Genomic DNA, 16,656 nt, shown 5'->3' with positions numbered 1-16,656 from the left:
CGCCCCTCATTTCATGGTGCTTGGCTTGACAATACTTAGACTATTTGGGGATAGTGGTAAAAAAGTTCTAAAACTGGTCAAAATAATAACTACTTAGATATTATTCATGCAGTATCCATTTGTCTATAGACACCATCAATGTTTATATTGAGTTTCCCCCCACACTCTCTTTGCATTAAAAAAAACAGAATATGTGGAAGTTCAAAGCACAGGTTCTGGAATCAGACTGCTTATGTTTGAAGCCAACTGTACCATTTACTTTTGTGATCTTGGACAAGGTTTATTTATTTAACCTCTCTCTCTCTGCCTCAATTTCCTTGTCAGTGACATGGGGACAATAATATGAACCTCATAGGATTATTATGAAGATTAAATGAATTAATATAAGTGTTTGGCTTACTGTAAGCTGTATGTAAGGGTTACCTCTTGTGATAATAATGTTTATTTTATGTGACCCATTATTGCTGCACCATCATGGGACTATAGCTCATACCTACAAATTCTTTTTATATGTAGGACTGACTGCTGCTTCAGTCCGGATGATAAACTCATAGTCACCGGGACATCTGTTCAAAGGGGCTGTGGCAGCGGCAAGCTTGTTTTCTTTGAGCGCAGGACGTTCCAACGGGTGTATGAAATAGACATCACGGATGCGGTATGTGTGCTCTTGCTCCCCAGCCTTGAGAATGAAGTGAAGTTAGCCTCCCAGCCAGCTTTTGTTTTGGTTTTATAACACATATAAGCCCTGGCCTTTACATTGCAGTGGTACCTCCTTTTCTCTCCAACGTAGGAACTATTAGTGTGCCACGATGGACTGTTCTAGCCGTTCTCCTCCCAGCCCCACTATTTCATATGTGTGCCACTGCATTCAGTATTTCAGCTGGGTCTGGAATGTTTTCCCCTCTGTCTACCAATATGAGGAGAGCAGAAGCTGATTGTTTTATGGGAGACAGAAAGGCACTTCCCACAAAGTGCATCTTTGTGAGGATTAGGGGATTGTGGACAGGAATGGAAAGTTATGCTCTGAGAAAATAGTGAAGTGTATCATTATTTCCTAAACCTTGAAAATTTTGACAAAATTCTGTTTGTGAGAGTTGTCACCGAGGTAGAGACTTAGTTTCCATTGAGCTTAATTTCTATTTAGTTATTTGGAAGTTTACATTTCAGATTAAACTTCTTTTTTTAAGATTGATTTATTTATTTATACAAGCACTGTGTACAGTCAGAAGCGCGGGAGGGTGAGAGAATTCACTAGAGCCAGAGCGGGGAGCAGAGCAGGCAGAAGGACTGAAGTACACTGCTGAGGGAAGCAGCGGGCGGCAGGAGAGGTCTGCGCGCCATGTGGGACCCTCCTCCGGTGGCCGGGGGGCAGGCGGGGATTGAACCCGTGCTGCAGAGGCTGCAGGTGGCTTCGCAACCCAGCGCTCAACCGCAGCGCCACTGGGGAGGCCCCAGATTAAACTTCTATACCTAAAAATACCCTTTAGTTTTCTTTGCAGATTTATACAAGCACTAAAATACCAGCATTCATTCATTCATTTGTTCATTCATTCCTTCACTCATGTCCTGAGACTGGAGCCATATGTATATAATAATAATAATAATAATAATAATAATAATAATAATAATAGAGATTCCTGGAGGAAGATATGAATTCCCTTAAAGAACTTTAAAGGGTGTTATTATTTAGACAGTGAGGCAAATCACTGTAATTTTCTGAGTATGAAACAGGCCAAATATTGTCCTTGCAAATTTCTTTTGGCTCATTTTCAGATCCTTTAGTAATATCCTATATCTTAAACAGTATTCTTATGTAGGTTTGTCAGTTTCAGCTTTTCTAAACCAATGAGACATATTATGCACTTAAATGATTCAGACAATTGAGCTACTGGTTTTAAATCACCGGTAAGAAGCTCCTGTTTCCAGTGTTCTAGAATTACTAAGCTGTCTTAATGTGTAAGCCCTAAGTTTGAAACCATGGTATAGTTAGTTAGAGACAATGAAGTAACAATGAGACTAATTCTAGCTGCTTACTTAAGTTTTATAGATTCTATTTTTTTTTTTCTTTTTTCTTTTCAACATTTATTTTTGTTTTTTTTTGTTTTTTTTTTTTTTTTTAAATATTAAATTTTATTTTTATATTCCCCCATACAATTGCAAACGCCCAATTCTGACCCCAATCCTTTCCCCCCGGCCCCCCAAAAAGTGTCTCTGGTTCATAGTTTTTTGTTGATTTTGATTTTCACTTTCTTATATTCATTTTCCTGGTCCCTTATTTAAGTTTTCTAGATTCCTGCTATGAGTGAGACCATCCGGTATTTTTCTTTTTCTTTTTGGCTTATTTCGCTGAGCATGATCCCTTCCAGTGCCATCCATGTTGCTGCAAATTGCATGTGTTTATCTTTTTTGAATGCTGAGTAATATTCCATGGTATATATGTACCACATCTTCTTGATCCAGTCATCTATTTTTGGGCATTTGGGTTGTTTCCAAAGCTTAGCTATTATAAACAGTGCTGCTATAAACATAGGAGTGCAGGTGCTCTTTGGAATTGATGTTTCTGTGTCCTTTGGGTAAATACCTAGGAGTGGAATTGCTGGATCATATGGAAGCTCTATGTTTAGTAGGTCCAGAAATCTCCACACAGCTCTCCATAGTGGTTGGACCAGTTTGCACTCCCACCAACAGTGCACAAGAGTTCCTTTTTCTCCACATCCTCGCCAACATTTGTTGTTGCTAGTTTTTTTAATATGTGCCATTCTCACTGGTGTGAGATGGTATCTCATGGTAGTTTTGATTTGCATTTCCCTGATTACAAGTGATGTTGAACATTTTTTCATATGTCTGTTGGCCATTTGCATTTCCTCTTCAGAGAAGTTTCTTTTTAGCTCTTCTGCCCATTTTTTGACTGGATTATTTTCTTTGTTGTTGCTGAGTCTCATCAGCTCTTTGTAGATTTTTGTGATCAGTCCTTTATCATTAGTGTTGGGTGCAAAAATGTTCTCCCAGTTGGTGGGGTTTCTCTTTGTTTTGTTATTCTCTTTTGCTGTGCAGAAGCTCTTTAATTTGATGTAGTCCCAGCTGTTTATCTTTCTCTTCACTATCACTGCTTTGGGTGATGTGTCTGTAAAGATGTCTTTGATGTGCAAATCCCGTAGTGTTTCGCCTATATTTCCTTCTATGTATTTTATGGTTTCAGGTCTTATGTCTAGTTCTTTAATCCATTTTGAGTTGATTTTTGTGTATGGTGTGAGGTAGTGGTCAAGCTTCATTCTTTTGCATGTAGCGACCCAGTTTTCCCAGCACCATTTATTGAACAAACTTTCTTTGCTCCAATGCATAGTCTTTGCTCCTTTGTCAAAGATTAGTTGACCATAAATCTGTGGGTTTATTTCTGGATTTTCTATTCGATTCCATTGGTCTGTATGTCTGTTCTTTTCCAATACCATGCAGTTTTGATGATTATGGCTTTGTAGTATAGTTTGAAGTCTGGGAGTGTGATGCTCCATTTCCTTCTTTTTTTTTCAGTAGAGCTTTGGCTATTCGGGGTTTTTGGTGATTCCATATGAATTTCATCAATAATTGTTCTATTTCTTTGAAGAATGCCATTGAGATTTTGATTGGAATAGCATTGAATCTGTATATTGCTTTTGGTAGGATGGCCATTTTAATAATGTTTATTCTTCCAATCCATGAGCAGGGGATGTCTTTCCATTTCTTTGTGTCTTCTTCTATTTCTTTTAACAGTGTTTTATAGTTTTCTTTGTATAGGTCCTTTACCTCTTTTGTTAGATTTATTCCCAAATATTTGATTTTTTTTGTTTCGATAATAAAAAGGTGGTTTTTTTTGATTTCTTCTTCTTCAGATTTATTGTTTGTGTATAGGAAGGCTACTGACTTTTGCGTGTTGATTTTGTATCCTGCCACTTTACTGAATTATTGATGAGTTGAATTATTTTTCTGTGGAGATTTTGGGGTTCTCTATGTATATTATCATATCATCTGCAAATAGTGATAGTTTGACTTCTTCTTTTCCTATTTGGATTCCTTGGATGTCTTTCTCTTGTCTTATTGCTCTGGCTAGGACTTCCAGTATTATATTGAAAAGCAGTGGTGAGAGTGGACATCCTTGTCTTGTTCCAGATCTTAATGGAATTGCTTTCAGCTTTTCACCATTGAGAATGATACTGGCTGTTGGCTTGTCATAGATGGCCTTTATGATGTTGAGGTATGATCCTTGTATCCCAAGAATTTCAAGGGCTTTTATCATGAATGGGTGTTGCACTTTGTCGAAAGCTTTCTCAGCATCTATTGATATTATCATATGGTTTTTATATTTCTTTTTGTTGATGTGTTGGATAACGTTGATTGATTTTCGGATGTTAAACCATCCTTGTGCCCCTGGAATGAATCCAACTTGGTCGTGGTGAATTATCTTATGGATACATTGTTGGATTCTGATAGCTAAAATTTTATTGAGGATTTTTGCATCAGTGTTCATTAGGGAGATTGGCCTGTAGTTTTCCTTTTTTGTGTTGTCCTTATTCGGTTTTGGTATTAGTGTAATATTGGCTTCATAGAACGTGTTTGGTATTGTCCCTTCCTTCTCAATTTTTTGGAAGAGTTGTGAAGGATAGGCACTAATTCGTCTCTGAATGTTTGGTAGAATTCATTTGTAAATCCATCAGTCCTGGGCTTTTGTTTTTGGGGAGGTTTTTAATTACCATTTCAATTTCGCTGCTTGTAATTGGTCTGTTTAGGTGTTCTATCTTCTTTATCTAGCTTTGGGTGATTGTAGAGTTGTAGGAATTTGTCCATCTCCTCTAGATTGTTGAACTTGTTTCCATATAACTGTTCATAGTAGTTACTGATTATTCTTTTGATTTCTGCTGTGTCCGTTGTGATTTCTCCTCTTTCATTTATGATTCTGTGTATTTGTGCTTTCTCCCTTTTTTCCTTTGTGAGCCTGGCTAGGGGTTTGTCTATTTATTTATTTTTTCAAAGAACCAGCTCTTGGTTTCATTGATCTTTTGGATTTTTTTTAGTTTCAATTTCATTTATTTCTGCTTTGGTTTTTATTATTTCTTTTCTTCTACTGGTTCTGGGTTTTTTTGTTGTTCTTTTTCTAGATCTTTGAGCTTCGAGATTAGGTTGTTTCTTTGAGTTCTTTCTTGTTTTTTGATGTGAGCTTCTATTGCTATATATTTTCCTCTTATTACTGCTTTTGCTGCATCCCATACATTTAGGATATTGGTGTCCTCCTTGTCATTCAATTCAAAGAATTTTTTAATTTCTTCTTTGATCTCCTCGTTAGTCCAGTGGTCTTCCAGTAGTGTGGCTTTTAATCTCCATGAGGTAGGATAGTTCCTTGCCTTCTTTTATGATTTATTTCTAGTTTGATACCTCGTGGTCAGAAAAGATGGTTGGTATGATTTCAATCTTGGTGTATCTGTTGATGTTTGTCTTGTGCCCCAGTATGTGATCGATCCTGGAGAATGATCCGTGTGCGCTTGAGAAAAATGTGTACTCCGTTTTTTTTGGGTTTAGTGTTCTATAGATGTCTGTTAATCCCAAATGCTCTAGGTCCTTATTTAGAGCTTTAGTTTCTTTACTTATTTTTTGTCTTGTTGATCTATCCATTGTTGATAGTGGTGTGTTGAAGTCTCCCACTACAATGTGTTTTCTCTGATGTCTGTTTTCAGAGAGGACAACAGTTGTCTGATATATTTTGGTGCTCTTTCGTTTGGTGAATATATGTTAATGAGTGTTATTTCTTCTTGAAGTATTGTCCCCTTAATCATAATGTAGTGACCATTGGGGTCTTTTTTATTTTTTGAGTTTGAAGTCTGTTTTATCTGATATAAGTATAGCTGTTCCTGCTTTCTTTTTTGGCCCATTTGCTTGTAGGATTGTTTTCCATCCTTTGACTTTGAGCCTATTTTTATCTTTTGTAGCTAAATGTGTTTCCTGGAGACAGCAAAAGGTTGGGTTTTGTTTCTTAATCCAGGCTGCAACTCTGTGTCTTTTTATTGAAGAGTTTAGTCCATTTACATTTAGAGTTAATATTGATATGTTAGCATCTGTATTTGCCATTATGTTTGTCTTTCCTTGATTTTATTTATTTATTCTTTTAATAACTTTTTTTTTTTTGGTCTTCTTTCGTTGTTATTCGTCCCTCTGAGGTTCTGGCTTTAGGATTCCTTGTAGTATTTTTTGGAGTGGGGGTTTAGTCGCAATGAAATTCCGGAGTTTCTCTTTGTCTGGGAAGGTCCATATTCTTTCTTCATGGAGGAAAGAGAGCTTTGCGGGATAGAGTATTCTTGGTTGGCATCTGTTTTCTTGGAGTCTGTTGACTATGTCCCTCCACTCTCTCCTTGCCCGTAGTGTTTCTTCAGAGAAGTCTGATGTCAGCCTGATTGGTTTTCCTTTGAATGTTATCTGTTTCTTCCCTCTTGTCAGCTTCATTATTTTTTCCTTGTCCTGGATTCTTGGGAGCTTTACTATTATGTGTCTTGCTGTGTTTTTCCTTTCGTCGTGGAAGTTTGGTGTTCTTCTTGCTTCTTGTATATCAATTTTCAGCTCCTTCTTCTCATTTGGGAAGTTCTCTTCAATTATATCCATGAATATTTTCTCTGTTCCTACATCTCTCTCCTCTCCTTCTGGAATTCCTATAACTCTTATATTTCCTTTCCTCATGGAGTCAGATAGTTCCCGAAGTCTTTCTTCATTCTTTTCCTTCGTACTTCTCTTTCCTTTTCTGTTTTGGTTCTTTTTATTTCTGTGTCTTCAAGATTACTTATTCGTTCTTCCATTTCATCTATTCTGCTTTCATTGTTTTTCCCAGAGTTCTTTAGTTCCTCCATTAATTCTTTGATCTCCTGCATTTCTCTTACTTCCCTCTTTAGGGACTCAATTTCCTTCTTCTGATCTATCACTTTTTTAATCATGGCAATTTTAAATTCTCTTTCTGGAAGGCTCAGAAGTTCTTCCAAGTTGCTGTCGTTGCAATCTGGGGAGTGGTTTTCTTTTTGTGGTGTGCTTCTTTCCTGAGGAGTTTTTAGGTTGCGTGTGGTTCTTCTACTCCCTACTGTCTGTTTTCTAATTTGTCGTATGCGTTGGGACACTGTGTTGCTCGGACTGACTGACATCTTGGGTGAACTTCTCCGCTCCCCTCTGGCTCTTCCAGGAGCCATCTCTGTCTTCTGGGGGAGCTTTCTGCTGGTTTTAGGCAGTTTTTACTTAAGAAATGTCCCTGTTCTCAAATGGCGAAGCGGGATGCAGTCCCTGCGCCTCCGGTTTCAGGCACACTCTTCTGCGCACCCGGTCTGCCCCGGACGTGGGTGCCTGCTCCCTCTGTGGGCTCAGACTGCTGGTCGGAAGGGGCCTGGCGTGGAATAACTTCCCGGCTGGCCACTGGGTCCTCCAGAAACCTTCTGCCCTTTTCAAGCAGTCTTAAGAAATGTCCTGTTTTATAGGGTGTTAGTGACTTTTTTTCCCTGGTCGCTAGGTGGCGCCAGAGATCTCTCCTATTGTCCTTGGGGGGCTGTTTTTCGCCTCCCCCCACCCCGTGGGACAGAGAACAGAGCGGGAATGGTAGGGTACACCTCAACAGCTTTGGGGTGCTGTGTCTGCCTTGTGCCCCACCGTCGTGGAGAAACCACGCCCCGAATTTTCGTGCCCCGGGTCTCAGTTCAAAGCCCTCAGTTCCAGGACGCGGGCTGTAGCCCAGTTCAGTGGCGCGGGAATGGCACCTTTTGCACAGCTCCCGTGCCTGGGCGCCTGGTTCCTGCTCACTCAGGGAGGGACCTTCACCTCAGTGAGGACCTCCGCGCGTCTCCCCGCAAGCCTAGGTCGTCTCCCCGCAAGCCTAGGTCGCAGGCGCGGGGACCTGGGCAGCCGCGATCCAGGTCTGCACTTGCTTTTCAAGCGCCGCCGAGTGCGCAGCTCTCCGCGCAAGCTTACCGGCAGCCCGGGCTGTGTGCGCGTCTCCCGGGGTCTTTGTTCTTCTCTAATGGCGCCCGGAGCCGTTCGCTCACTGCCGCGGCGGATCCTGCAGGGTTCTCCACAGCTCCCGTTCACGGGGTGTGGTGGCTGCAATAGTTCCTTTCCACGCACAGTCCCGCTTGCTGCGTCGTTTGTTCTTGTGGGTCGTTTTGGTTTGTTGTTTCCCTCCTCTCTGCGGTCGGAGAGTGCCGCCTCTGTGCGGGGGAGGGGAGCAGGGTTCTGCGCTTCCCTCCCTTCTGGTCCTCTTTTATGGCCACTTTCTTCTTCGGGCAGTTCGCTGGCGTCACCCATTTATCTTCCGTGTCCGGTTCTCACTGGGACCTGCCGCTTTTCCTCCCTATTCACTTTTTTTAATGGGAGATCTTACTCGCAGCGTCTCCTCGCCGCCATGTTGCTCCGCCCCCAAGTTTTATAGATTCTAATCTCATGACATAATTTGAAATGTGTCAGCACTAATAATACTTTTGTTGGGTGCATCCAGGAGCCAACTAAAACACTAGAATCAAGGAAATATACTCTTGACTCCATAAACTTTAATCTCAAAAATTAAATTATTGGGCCTCCCCAGTGGCGCAGCGGTTGAGCACTGGGTTGCGAAGCTGCCTGCAGCCTCTGCAGCGCTGGTTTGATCCCTGGCTGCTCCCCGGCCACTGGAGGAGGGTCCCACATGGCGCGCAGACCTCTCCTGCCGCCTGCTGCTCCCCTCAGCAGTGTACTTCGGTCCTTCTGCATGCTCTGCTCCCCGCTCTGGCTCTGGTGAATTCTCTCACCCTCCTGCGCTTCTGACTGTACCCAGTGCTTGTATAAATAAATAAATAAATCTTTAAAAAAAATTAAATTATTGTAATTGGTTGTTCCAGAAGTAATCTGTGTTCTTTTATGCCTCTCAATGACTATACATTTCAGTATCATTCATGGTGTTGTGTCTTTAAGCTGTAATTTAAGTTGAAATGTAAATAAATAAAGAGATGTAGAAGTATGATTGTACTTTTAAAGCCTTGTTGGATTTCTGTAATGTTCATAACATGCTGCTTGCTGTGTTGCTCTGAGTTGCTTTTCTAGCTGAATCCATTTTTCTAAAGCACTTACTATTGCCTCATCTATTCTATGTTTGTGTCTGACCTTTCCACCAGGATATAAGCCCCAGCAGGGCAGAAACTTTGTTTTGTTTACAGCATATTCTCAGTGCTTAGAATAATGCCTGCCACAAACTTGCCAAATTAGTATTTATTGAATGTGTGAATGGTTTACATAGGAAGTATAAGTAATGCCCATTATAGAACACAATTGTGTCTTTAGAGAGTGACACAGGAGTGAAAGCACAGAGAGGTAAGCTGACTTTGTATGCCATAATAAGAAGGTAACTTTATCTACTTTATCTTTTGGCTTTTTTACACACATGAAAACACACACATGTACATATATATTTATTTTTTTTAAATAAATTTTATTTTTATATTCCCCATACAATTGCAATCCCCTTATTTTGACCCCAATCCCTCCCCTCCCCACCCCTCACCACCCACAGAGTGTCTCTGGTTCATAGTTGTTTGTTGATTTTAATTTTCACTTTCTTATAGTTATTCTTTTTCCTGGTCCCTTATTTAAGTTTTCTAGATTCCTGCTATGAGTGAGACCATCCGGTATTTTTCTTTTTCTTTCTGGCTTATTTCGCTGAGCATGATCCCTTCCAGCGCCATCCATGTTGCTGCAAATTGCATGTGGTTATCTTTTTTGAATGCTGAGTAATATTCCATGGTGTATATGTACCACATCTTCTTGATCCAGTCATCTATTTTTGGGCATTTGGGTTATATATATAACATATAGTATATATACATATAGTATATATACTATATATTTATAGATACATAAAGCAAGCAAGTGACACTCATATTTAGGTTTTAAAACAGTTAATTCTTACTGAAATGTGGAAGTTAGATTGACAACATTTGGTATTCATTTGTATATGAAGATTGCGAGGTATATAACGTGAGAGACTAGGTCTCTCCACTCAAGATTTTAAAAAGAAAGAAAGGAAAGAATAAAGCAGATTTGAGAAGAAATGTGAGTTCTGTTGTTGATCTGTTGGGCTTGAAGTACTTGTGGTACCTCCTTGTTGGAGAAGCTCAGTAGGCACATGGGTGGATGAATTTAGTGCTTGAGAGAGAGAAGGCACAGTTTTGGGGCAGGATAGTTCATAGCTGAAATGGAGCTTGCTGATTAGTCTGATAAAGGGTACCAAGATTAGAAAAATGAGCCCGAGGAGAACTGAGCATTTCGGGGACAAGCAAATGAAGAAAAGTAGACAAAGCAGAATTGTCATTAAGTAGATCAAAAATACCACACATTTAATGGCATTAGAAAAGTCAGAAGACGGATTTTTAATATTCATTTTAATAGATGAGAGAACTTCAAATAGGGACAAAATCAGGCACCTTAAAGCAGACTTTCATTTTATTTATTTATTTTTAAAGAGATTTGTTTATTTATGCATACAAGAACTGGGGTACAGGCCAGAGGTGTGAGGGGTGAGAGAATTCACCAGAGACAGAGCAGGGAACAGAACAGGCAGATTGCTGAAACACACTGCTCAGGGGAGCAGCAGGTGAGTCAGGAGAGGCTCCCTGGCCGGGGATCGAACTAGTGCTGCAGTGGCTGTGGATAGCTTCATAGGTTGTGTCTTAACCACTTGCACCACCAGGGAGGCCCTTAAAGTAGCCTTTTAAAGAACTGATTTAGGATTTATTTGTCTCTTCTTTTTGTTAACATCAAACAGTATCATTTTCTGTTTATATAGTAGAGTGATATGTTAAAGGGACTTTAAATTGCCCCTTTGACCTATTTTCTCAAGTTTTAAGGCTTCTTCAATGTAAGGAAACAAACAAATGCATTCTTTGGAATGCGTAAAGGGTACTTTGCTAGAGGACCAAAAACCAACTCTCATTTTATTTTATTTTTGTCATTAAAAGTCAGAAGAGTCATTTCTTTGGGAAATACCACACTCTGCTATAGTTCTATACATTCTATTGTGTTTTAATTTACACAAAAGGCAATGTTTTATATTCTTAACGTTTTAACATTTGGGAGTATGCTTATTTGATGAGGTTTATCCTAGATGTGTCCATTTACTTCATAAAGTGTGATTAATTGTATTCTTCCCACACCGTCTTCTAAAACCAAATAACCCCCTAGAGAGTATATTCTAGAATGCTGAGCTCAATGTGTATATGGAACCCGATATTGTTTTCAGCCAGGAGATGTTAACATTCTATACAGTTAATTTCTTAATAACTAAAAACTGTCCTACAGTCTTCACAATAAGTAGTTTAAAATGTAATTCTACTTTGCATTCTCATATTCGCTGAAGATTTTTCTACCTCCTTCTAGTATAGAACTTCACTCTCTTCACTGCATGATGTTTGCACATATCTTACAATCCAGCTAAGAATGTTTTGAGATGTTTCCTTTGTAGTTCTGTTGCTTCCTCAGGTTAAACATACACACATTCTATTTATTACCTAAATTATTTGTTATTTAATTTTTTTTTAGTAACTCAATCTTTGTGATAGGAGTGGTGTGTTTGGCCTGTGTTCTGAGATAAATTCCAGAATATAATATGAATCTTGAGTTTAGAAATTTACTTTTATGATTGCATAGGAGAAATCCTAGGTTTTTAATATATTGTGCAGCAGTCTTCTACTAGTCTATTTTATGTGATAAAAGCATAGTAGAAAAGAATGGCTAAAATATAATTTGAAGATGATGTTTCAATTTATAAAAATTAATTATGATAAAAAGTAATTATGATTAGAAGAAATACAGATATTTTTAAACCTTCTAAAGTTCTAGTTATTTTTGGAAATGCTCTGAAATAACATTATAATCTATTATTAGCTTAGTAACTATGATTTGTTGCATAATGACTAATAGAATGTCCTTTTTAACTAATATAAATCAAGGAACATTGTTTATGCAGTTGTGCTAGCCTATTACCATTTATACACTTTAACCCAAGAAGAATAAAATAAAGTTGTTTTGACCTGGTATTATTTAATAACTTGATCTCTTTATCTCTTTTGCTTTTCACAAGAATTTTAAACAGATAGCACTCATTCCATTGCGTAAGGAGAAAAAACAAGGAAAGGAAAACAGCCAGAAATTTCACACCTAAGCCTGACTTCTCTTTTGGTTGGTTTGTTTAGGTACTTTGGTGAGAGACCTCTCTTTCTATAAATACTGACTGAACAAAATGAGGAGGAAAAAGAAAAAAAACTAAGACCGAGCTATAGCATCTAGCACAACTGATATCGCCTATGGCTGCTGAGGGAAAGGGAAATTGGCTTTGGTATTTTCAACTAAACTGCCTTAGATATTTCAAAGTGGATTGAGAATCCCAGCATAGGAAATATAATTGTAAAGTCTTTTAGGGTAAAAAATTGACTTGTGATTATCTAAATATTATTTGATTAACTTTGGAAACATTTTTTTTAATAATAAATTTTATTTTTATATTCCCCATACAATTGCAACCCCCCCATTCTGATCCCAATCCCTCCCCTCCCGCCCCCCACCCCCCAGAAAGTGTCTCTGGTTCATAGTTTTTTGTTGATTTTGATTTTCACTTTCTTATAGTTATTCATTTTCCTGGTCCCTTATTTAAGTTTTCTAGATTCCTGCTATGAGTGAGACCATCCGGTATTTTTCTTTTTCTTTCTGGCTTATTTCGCTGAGCATGATCCCTTCCAGCGCCATCCATGTTGCTGCAAATTGCATGTGTTTATCTTTTTTGAATGCTGAGTAATATTCCATGGTGTATATGTACCACATCTTCTTGATCCAGTCATCTATTTTTGGGCATTTGGGTTGTTTAACTTTGGCAACATTTTTAATGACAAAGAAGTTAGCAAAAAGCAAGGATTATCTTAGAGTTTTCTTTCTACCACTTGTTCTCCTGACTATTCCTTTTCTGTGAGCAATAAATCTAGATTATGCAACCGTCAGTTATGCTCTAAAAACAAAAACAAAAAAAACTCAGAATGTCAAGTATTAGGTATCTTCTATTGGTTTAAAATCTGGCTTTTTTTTTCAAAGAGCCATTTTACAGAAAGCGTAAATGAAGCTTTGCCTATGAAGCATGTCTTTGAAGGAGTTAAGGAGCGCATCTGTTCTTCTGTTTTGTACTGGGAATAGACGAATTGTCTGTCTTACTGATCAGGTCCTCACTTGTACCTCTTTAAAAGTTTTCTAGAAATAAAGGAGTCAAGCAGTGTCTTTGCACAGGCAGAATCATACAAGCATTAGTACACAGAGGAAGGTTGAGCTGTCAACAGTGCAAAAGCCAACTGAAAATAAACCTGAAGGAAAGACTATATTTGGCATTTATCTGCTTTCTAAAATATAGTGAAACCTTAATGTGAAGCACAAGCAGATGGAGAAAATGGACTTTGAGTTAACTTGCTTTCCATTATCTGATTTTTATTTATTTATTTATTTATTTATTTATTTATTTTTTAATAGAGGCATGTTTTATTTATTTATTTGTTTGTTTGTTTGTTTGTTTATACATGCACTGGGTACAGTCAGAAGCGCGGGAGGGTGAGAGAATTCACCAGAGCCAGAGCGGGGAGCAGAGCAGGCAGAAGGACCGAAGTACACTGCTGAGGGGAGCAGCGGGCGGCAGGAGAGGTCTGCGCGCCATGTGGGACCCTCCTCTGGTGGCCGGGGAGCAGCCGGGGATCAAACCGGCGCTGCAGAGGCCGCGGGCAGCTTCGCAACCCAGCGCTCAACCACTGCGCCACCGGGGAGGCCCTGATTTTTATTTATTTTTAATTTAATTTCTTAAAGTATTTATTTATGCATACAAGAACTGGGGTACAGGTCAGAGGTGTGGGGGGTGAGAGGATTCATGAAAGACAGAGTGGGGAACAGAGCAGGCAGACTGACTGAAATACACTGCTGAAGGGAGCAATGGGTGAGTCAGGAGAGGTCTGCTGTGCCATGTGGGTATCTTCCTGGCCGGGGATCGAACCTGTGCTGCACTGGCTGTGGATAGGTTGTGTCTTAACCCCTTGCGCCATCAGGGAGGCCCTAATTTAATTTTTTGTGTAGAAAACTGGGCTGTAGGCCAGAGTGGTGGGGCAAGGGGGGTAAGGGTGAGAGGGTTCACCAGAGACAGAGCGGGATGCTAAAAAGGCAGATGGATTGAAAACACTGCTGAGGGGAGCAGTGGGCGAGACAGGAGAGGTCTGCTGTGCCATGTTGTGGGTTAGCTCCCTGGATGGGATCAAACTCAGGCCTTAGCAGTGGTAGTGCTGAGATTTAATCCCTAGGCCACTAGGGCGGCCCTGTGTGATTTTTATTAAAGAGAAATGAGTCAGTTGTTTGACTCGGCAATAGCAGTTGCTTTGAATTATATATTATTTTGAATAAAGCCATATCAGCTAGTGAAATTTTACTGTAATTCATTTTCTTGGTAGCATTAAACAATACAAATTCTAAATGGATCCTAGTTAACATGTTTGTATTTCATAAAATATGTGATTTTCCCCCAGCCAAGTGATAAGAAGTGTACTCAACATAAGTATATGGAGCATTATGCTCACTGAGAACAGAAAGGCAGGTTATGTAAGCACTGGTCATTTCCTGGTCTTTTGAGATATATGAGTATTTAGCAGGGGGCCTGGGAGTGAGGAGATGATAAGAGTTTTAGTGTAAATGTGCCAGCAGAGCAGTTACATGGTTCCTTGGCTAGCACTACCTGTTCCAGGGTCAGAGCTAACGTCCTGGATGGGCATGAGGACGTTTCATTGTCAGGAAGCACTCTGTCAGGGCTACTTATGGGAGCTTCTTTTCTTTAATCACTGCAGAAAAGAGCTGTCATTGGACTAAATGAAAAACAGTATTGCATTTAGGCCATGTTTGTGATTTGGGTTACTAACCAAAATTGACTAATTCTTGGGATTTCCTGAAGCATGCAGCATACATACCAGAGTTCAGTAACAGTAACTGGAACTCAGCTGGAGTCCCCTTCTGAGCTAACCTCACAATATCCCAGGAGAGCTGTTATCATCTGTAAGACTTCGTTAAATTCCTTCATGGTTCTCACTGCACCTAATAGGATCATGCGATGGGCGTTTCAGGTCAGAAATTCTCAGATTTGCAGAATATGGTTGAGTTCTTATTGGTAGGCCTAGAGTAGAGAGAAAAGTAACCACTGATTTCATGGTAGTTGAACTCTTAATATCTGCCTTATCGAGTCTTAAAATGTTTTAGGTAGAGAAAATGAGGGAAGCTAATACTCCTGGTTTGTTTTTAAAAGTATATAGTAAAGGGCCTCCCTGGTGGCACAGCTGGTTGAAGCTCAGTGCTGTGAAGCTGTCTACAGCCTCTGCAGCGTGAGTTCAATTCCCAGCCGGCCAGGGAGATACCCACATGGTGTGGCAGACCTCTGTAGTCTCGCCTGCTGCTCCCCTCAGCAGTGTATTTCAGTCCATCTGCCTGTTCTGCTCCCTGCTCTGTCTTTGGTGAATCCTCTCACCCTCCCATGCCTCTGACCTGTACCCCAGTTCTTGTATAAAAATAAATAAATCTTTAAAAAAATAAAATTTAATACAGTAAAATTTATACAGTAAAATTTAACCTTTAACTTTATACAGTAAAATTTAGCCTCTCAAAAGGTACAATTCTATGATTTTTTTTTTTAATTTTTTTTTTTTTTTTAAGATTTATTTATTTATACAAGCACTGGGTACAGTCAGAAGCGCGGGAGGGTGAGAGAATTCACCAGAGACAGAGCGGGGAGCAGAGCAGGCAGAAGGACCGAAGTACACTGCTGAGGGGAGCAGCGGGTGGCAGGAGAGGTCTGCGCGCCATGTGGGACCCTCCTCTGGTGGCCGGGGAGCAGCCGGGGATCGAACCGGTGCTGCAGAGGCCGCGGGCAGCTTCGCAACCCAGCGCTCAACCGCTGCGCCACCGGGGAGGCCCAATTCTATGATTTTTAACACGTGGATAGATTCATGTAGCACCATCTACATGATAAGGAGACAGTACAGTTCCTTTGTGCTGCCACTCTCACCCCCTCCTGCCTGTACTCCTGACCTCCAACTTAGGTTGTTGTCTTTTCAAGAATGTTGTATAAATGGACTCAATGGTCTAACCTTTTTAGACCGACTTCTTTCAGTAGGAAGCTTTGAGATTCATCCAGGTCTTTGAGTGTATCAGCAGTTTGTCATATTTTATTGCTGAGTAGTATTCCACTGATTGTTTCCAGACTTTGGAGATTTGGATAGAGTTGCTATAATCATTCCTACATAGGTTTTTAAGTAAACATTAAGTTTTTATTTCTTTATGATAAGCATTTAAAAGTAACCTTGTTGATATGGTGAGTGTATGTTTATTTTTATAAGAAACTGCCAAGCCATTCTTAAGAGTAGCAATACCGTTTGGTATTTCTACCAGCAGTGTATGCATTTTCCTCATGCTCCACATCCTTAGGAACACTTTATATTGTTGGCATTGTATTTTATGCATTCTAGTAGGTGTAGAGTGATACCACGTCATGGTTGTAATTTGCAGTTTCCTAATGGCCAGTGTTCGTTGACTGTATTCTTGTGTTCATTTTCCATTATTATATCCTCTTTTGTGGAGTGC

General features: G+C 39.7%; 1 protein-coding gene across 2 annotated transcripts in view; it reads left to right on the top strand.

The window, feature by feature from the left end:
• Positions 1-16,656, top strand: part of WDR70 (WD repeat domain 70) — a 194,527-nt gene that overhangs the window by 151,409 nt on the left and 26,462 nt on the right. For both annotated transcript variants that reach the window (XM_037530393.2, XM_054688324.1), the window contains one exon: positions 517-655. In XM_037530393.2, coding sequence (XP_037386290.1) covers positions 517-655 — 139 coding nt within the window. The remainder of the gene's footprint in view (positions 1-516; positions 656-16,656) is intronic.

Source organism: Talpa occidentalis, unplaced genomic scaffold (assembly GCF_014898055.3).
Source record: "Talpa occidentalis isolate TD23 unplaced genomic scaffold, MPIMG_talOcc4v2.1 talOcc4.6, whole genome shotgun sequence".
Classification (NCBI taxonomy): Eukaryota; Metazoa; Chordata; class Mammalia; order Eulipotyphla; family Talpidae; genus Talpa; species Talpa occidentalis.
This window is presented reverse-complemented; position numbering and strand designations above follow the sequence as displayed.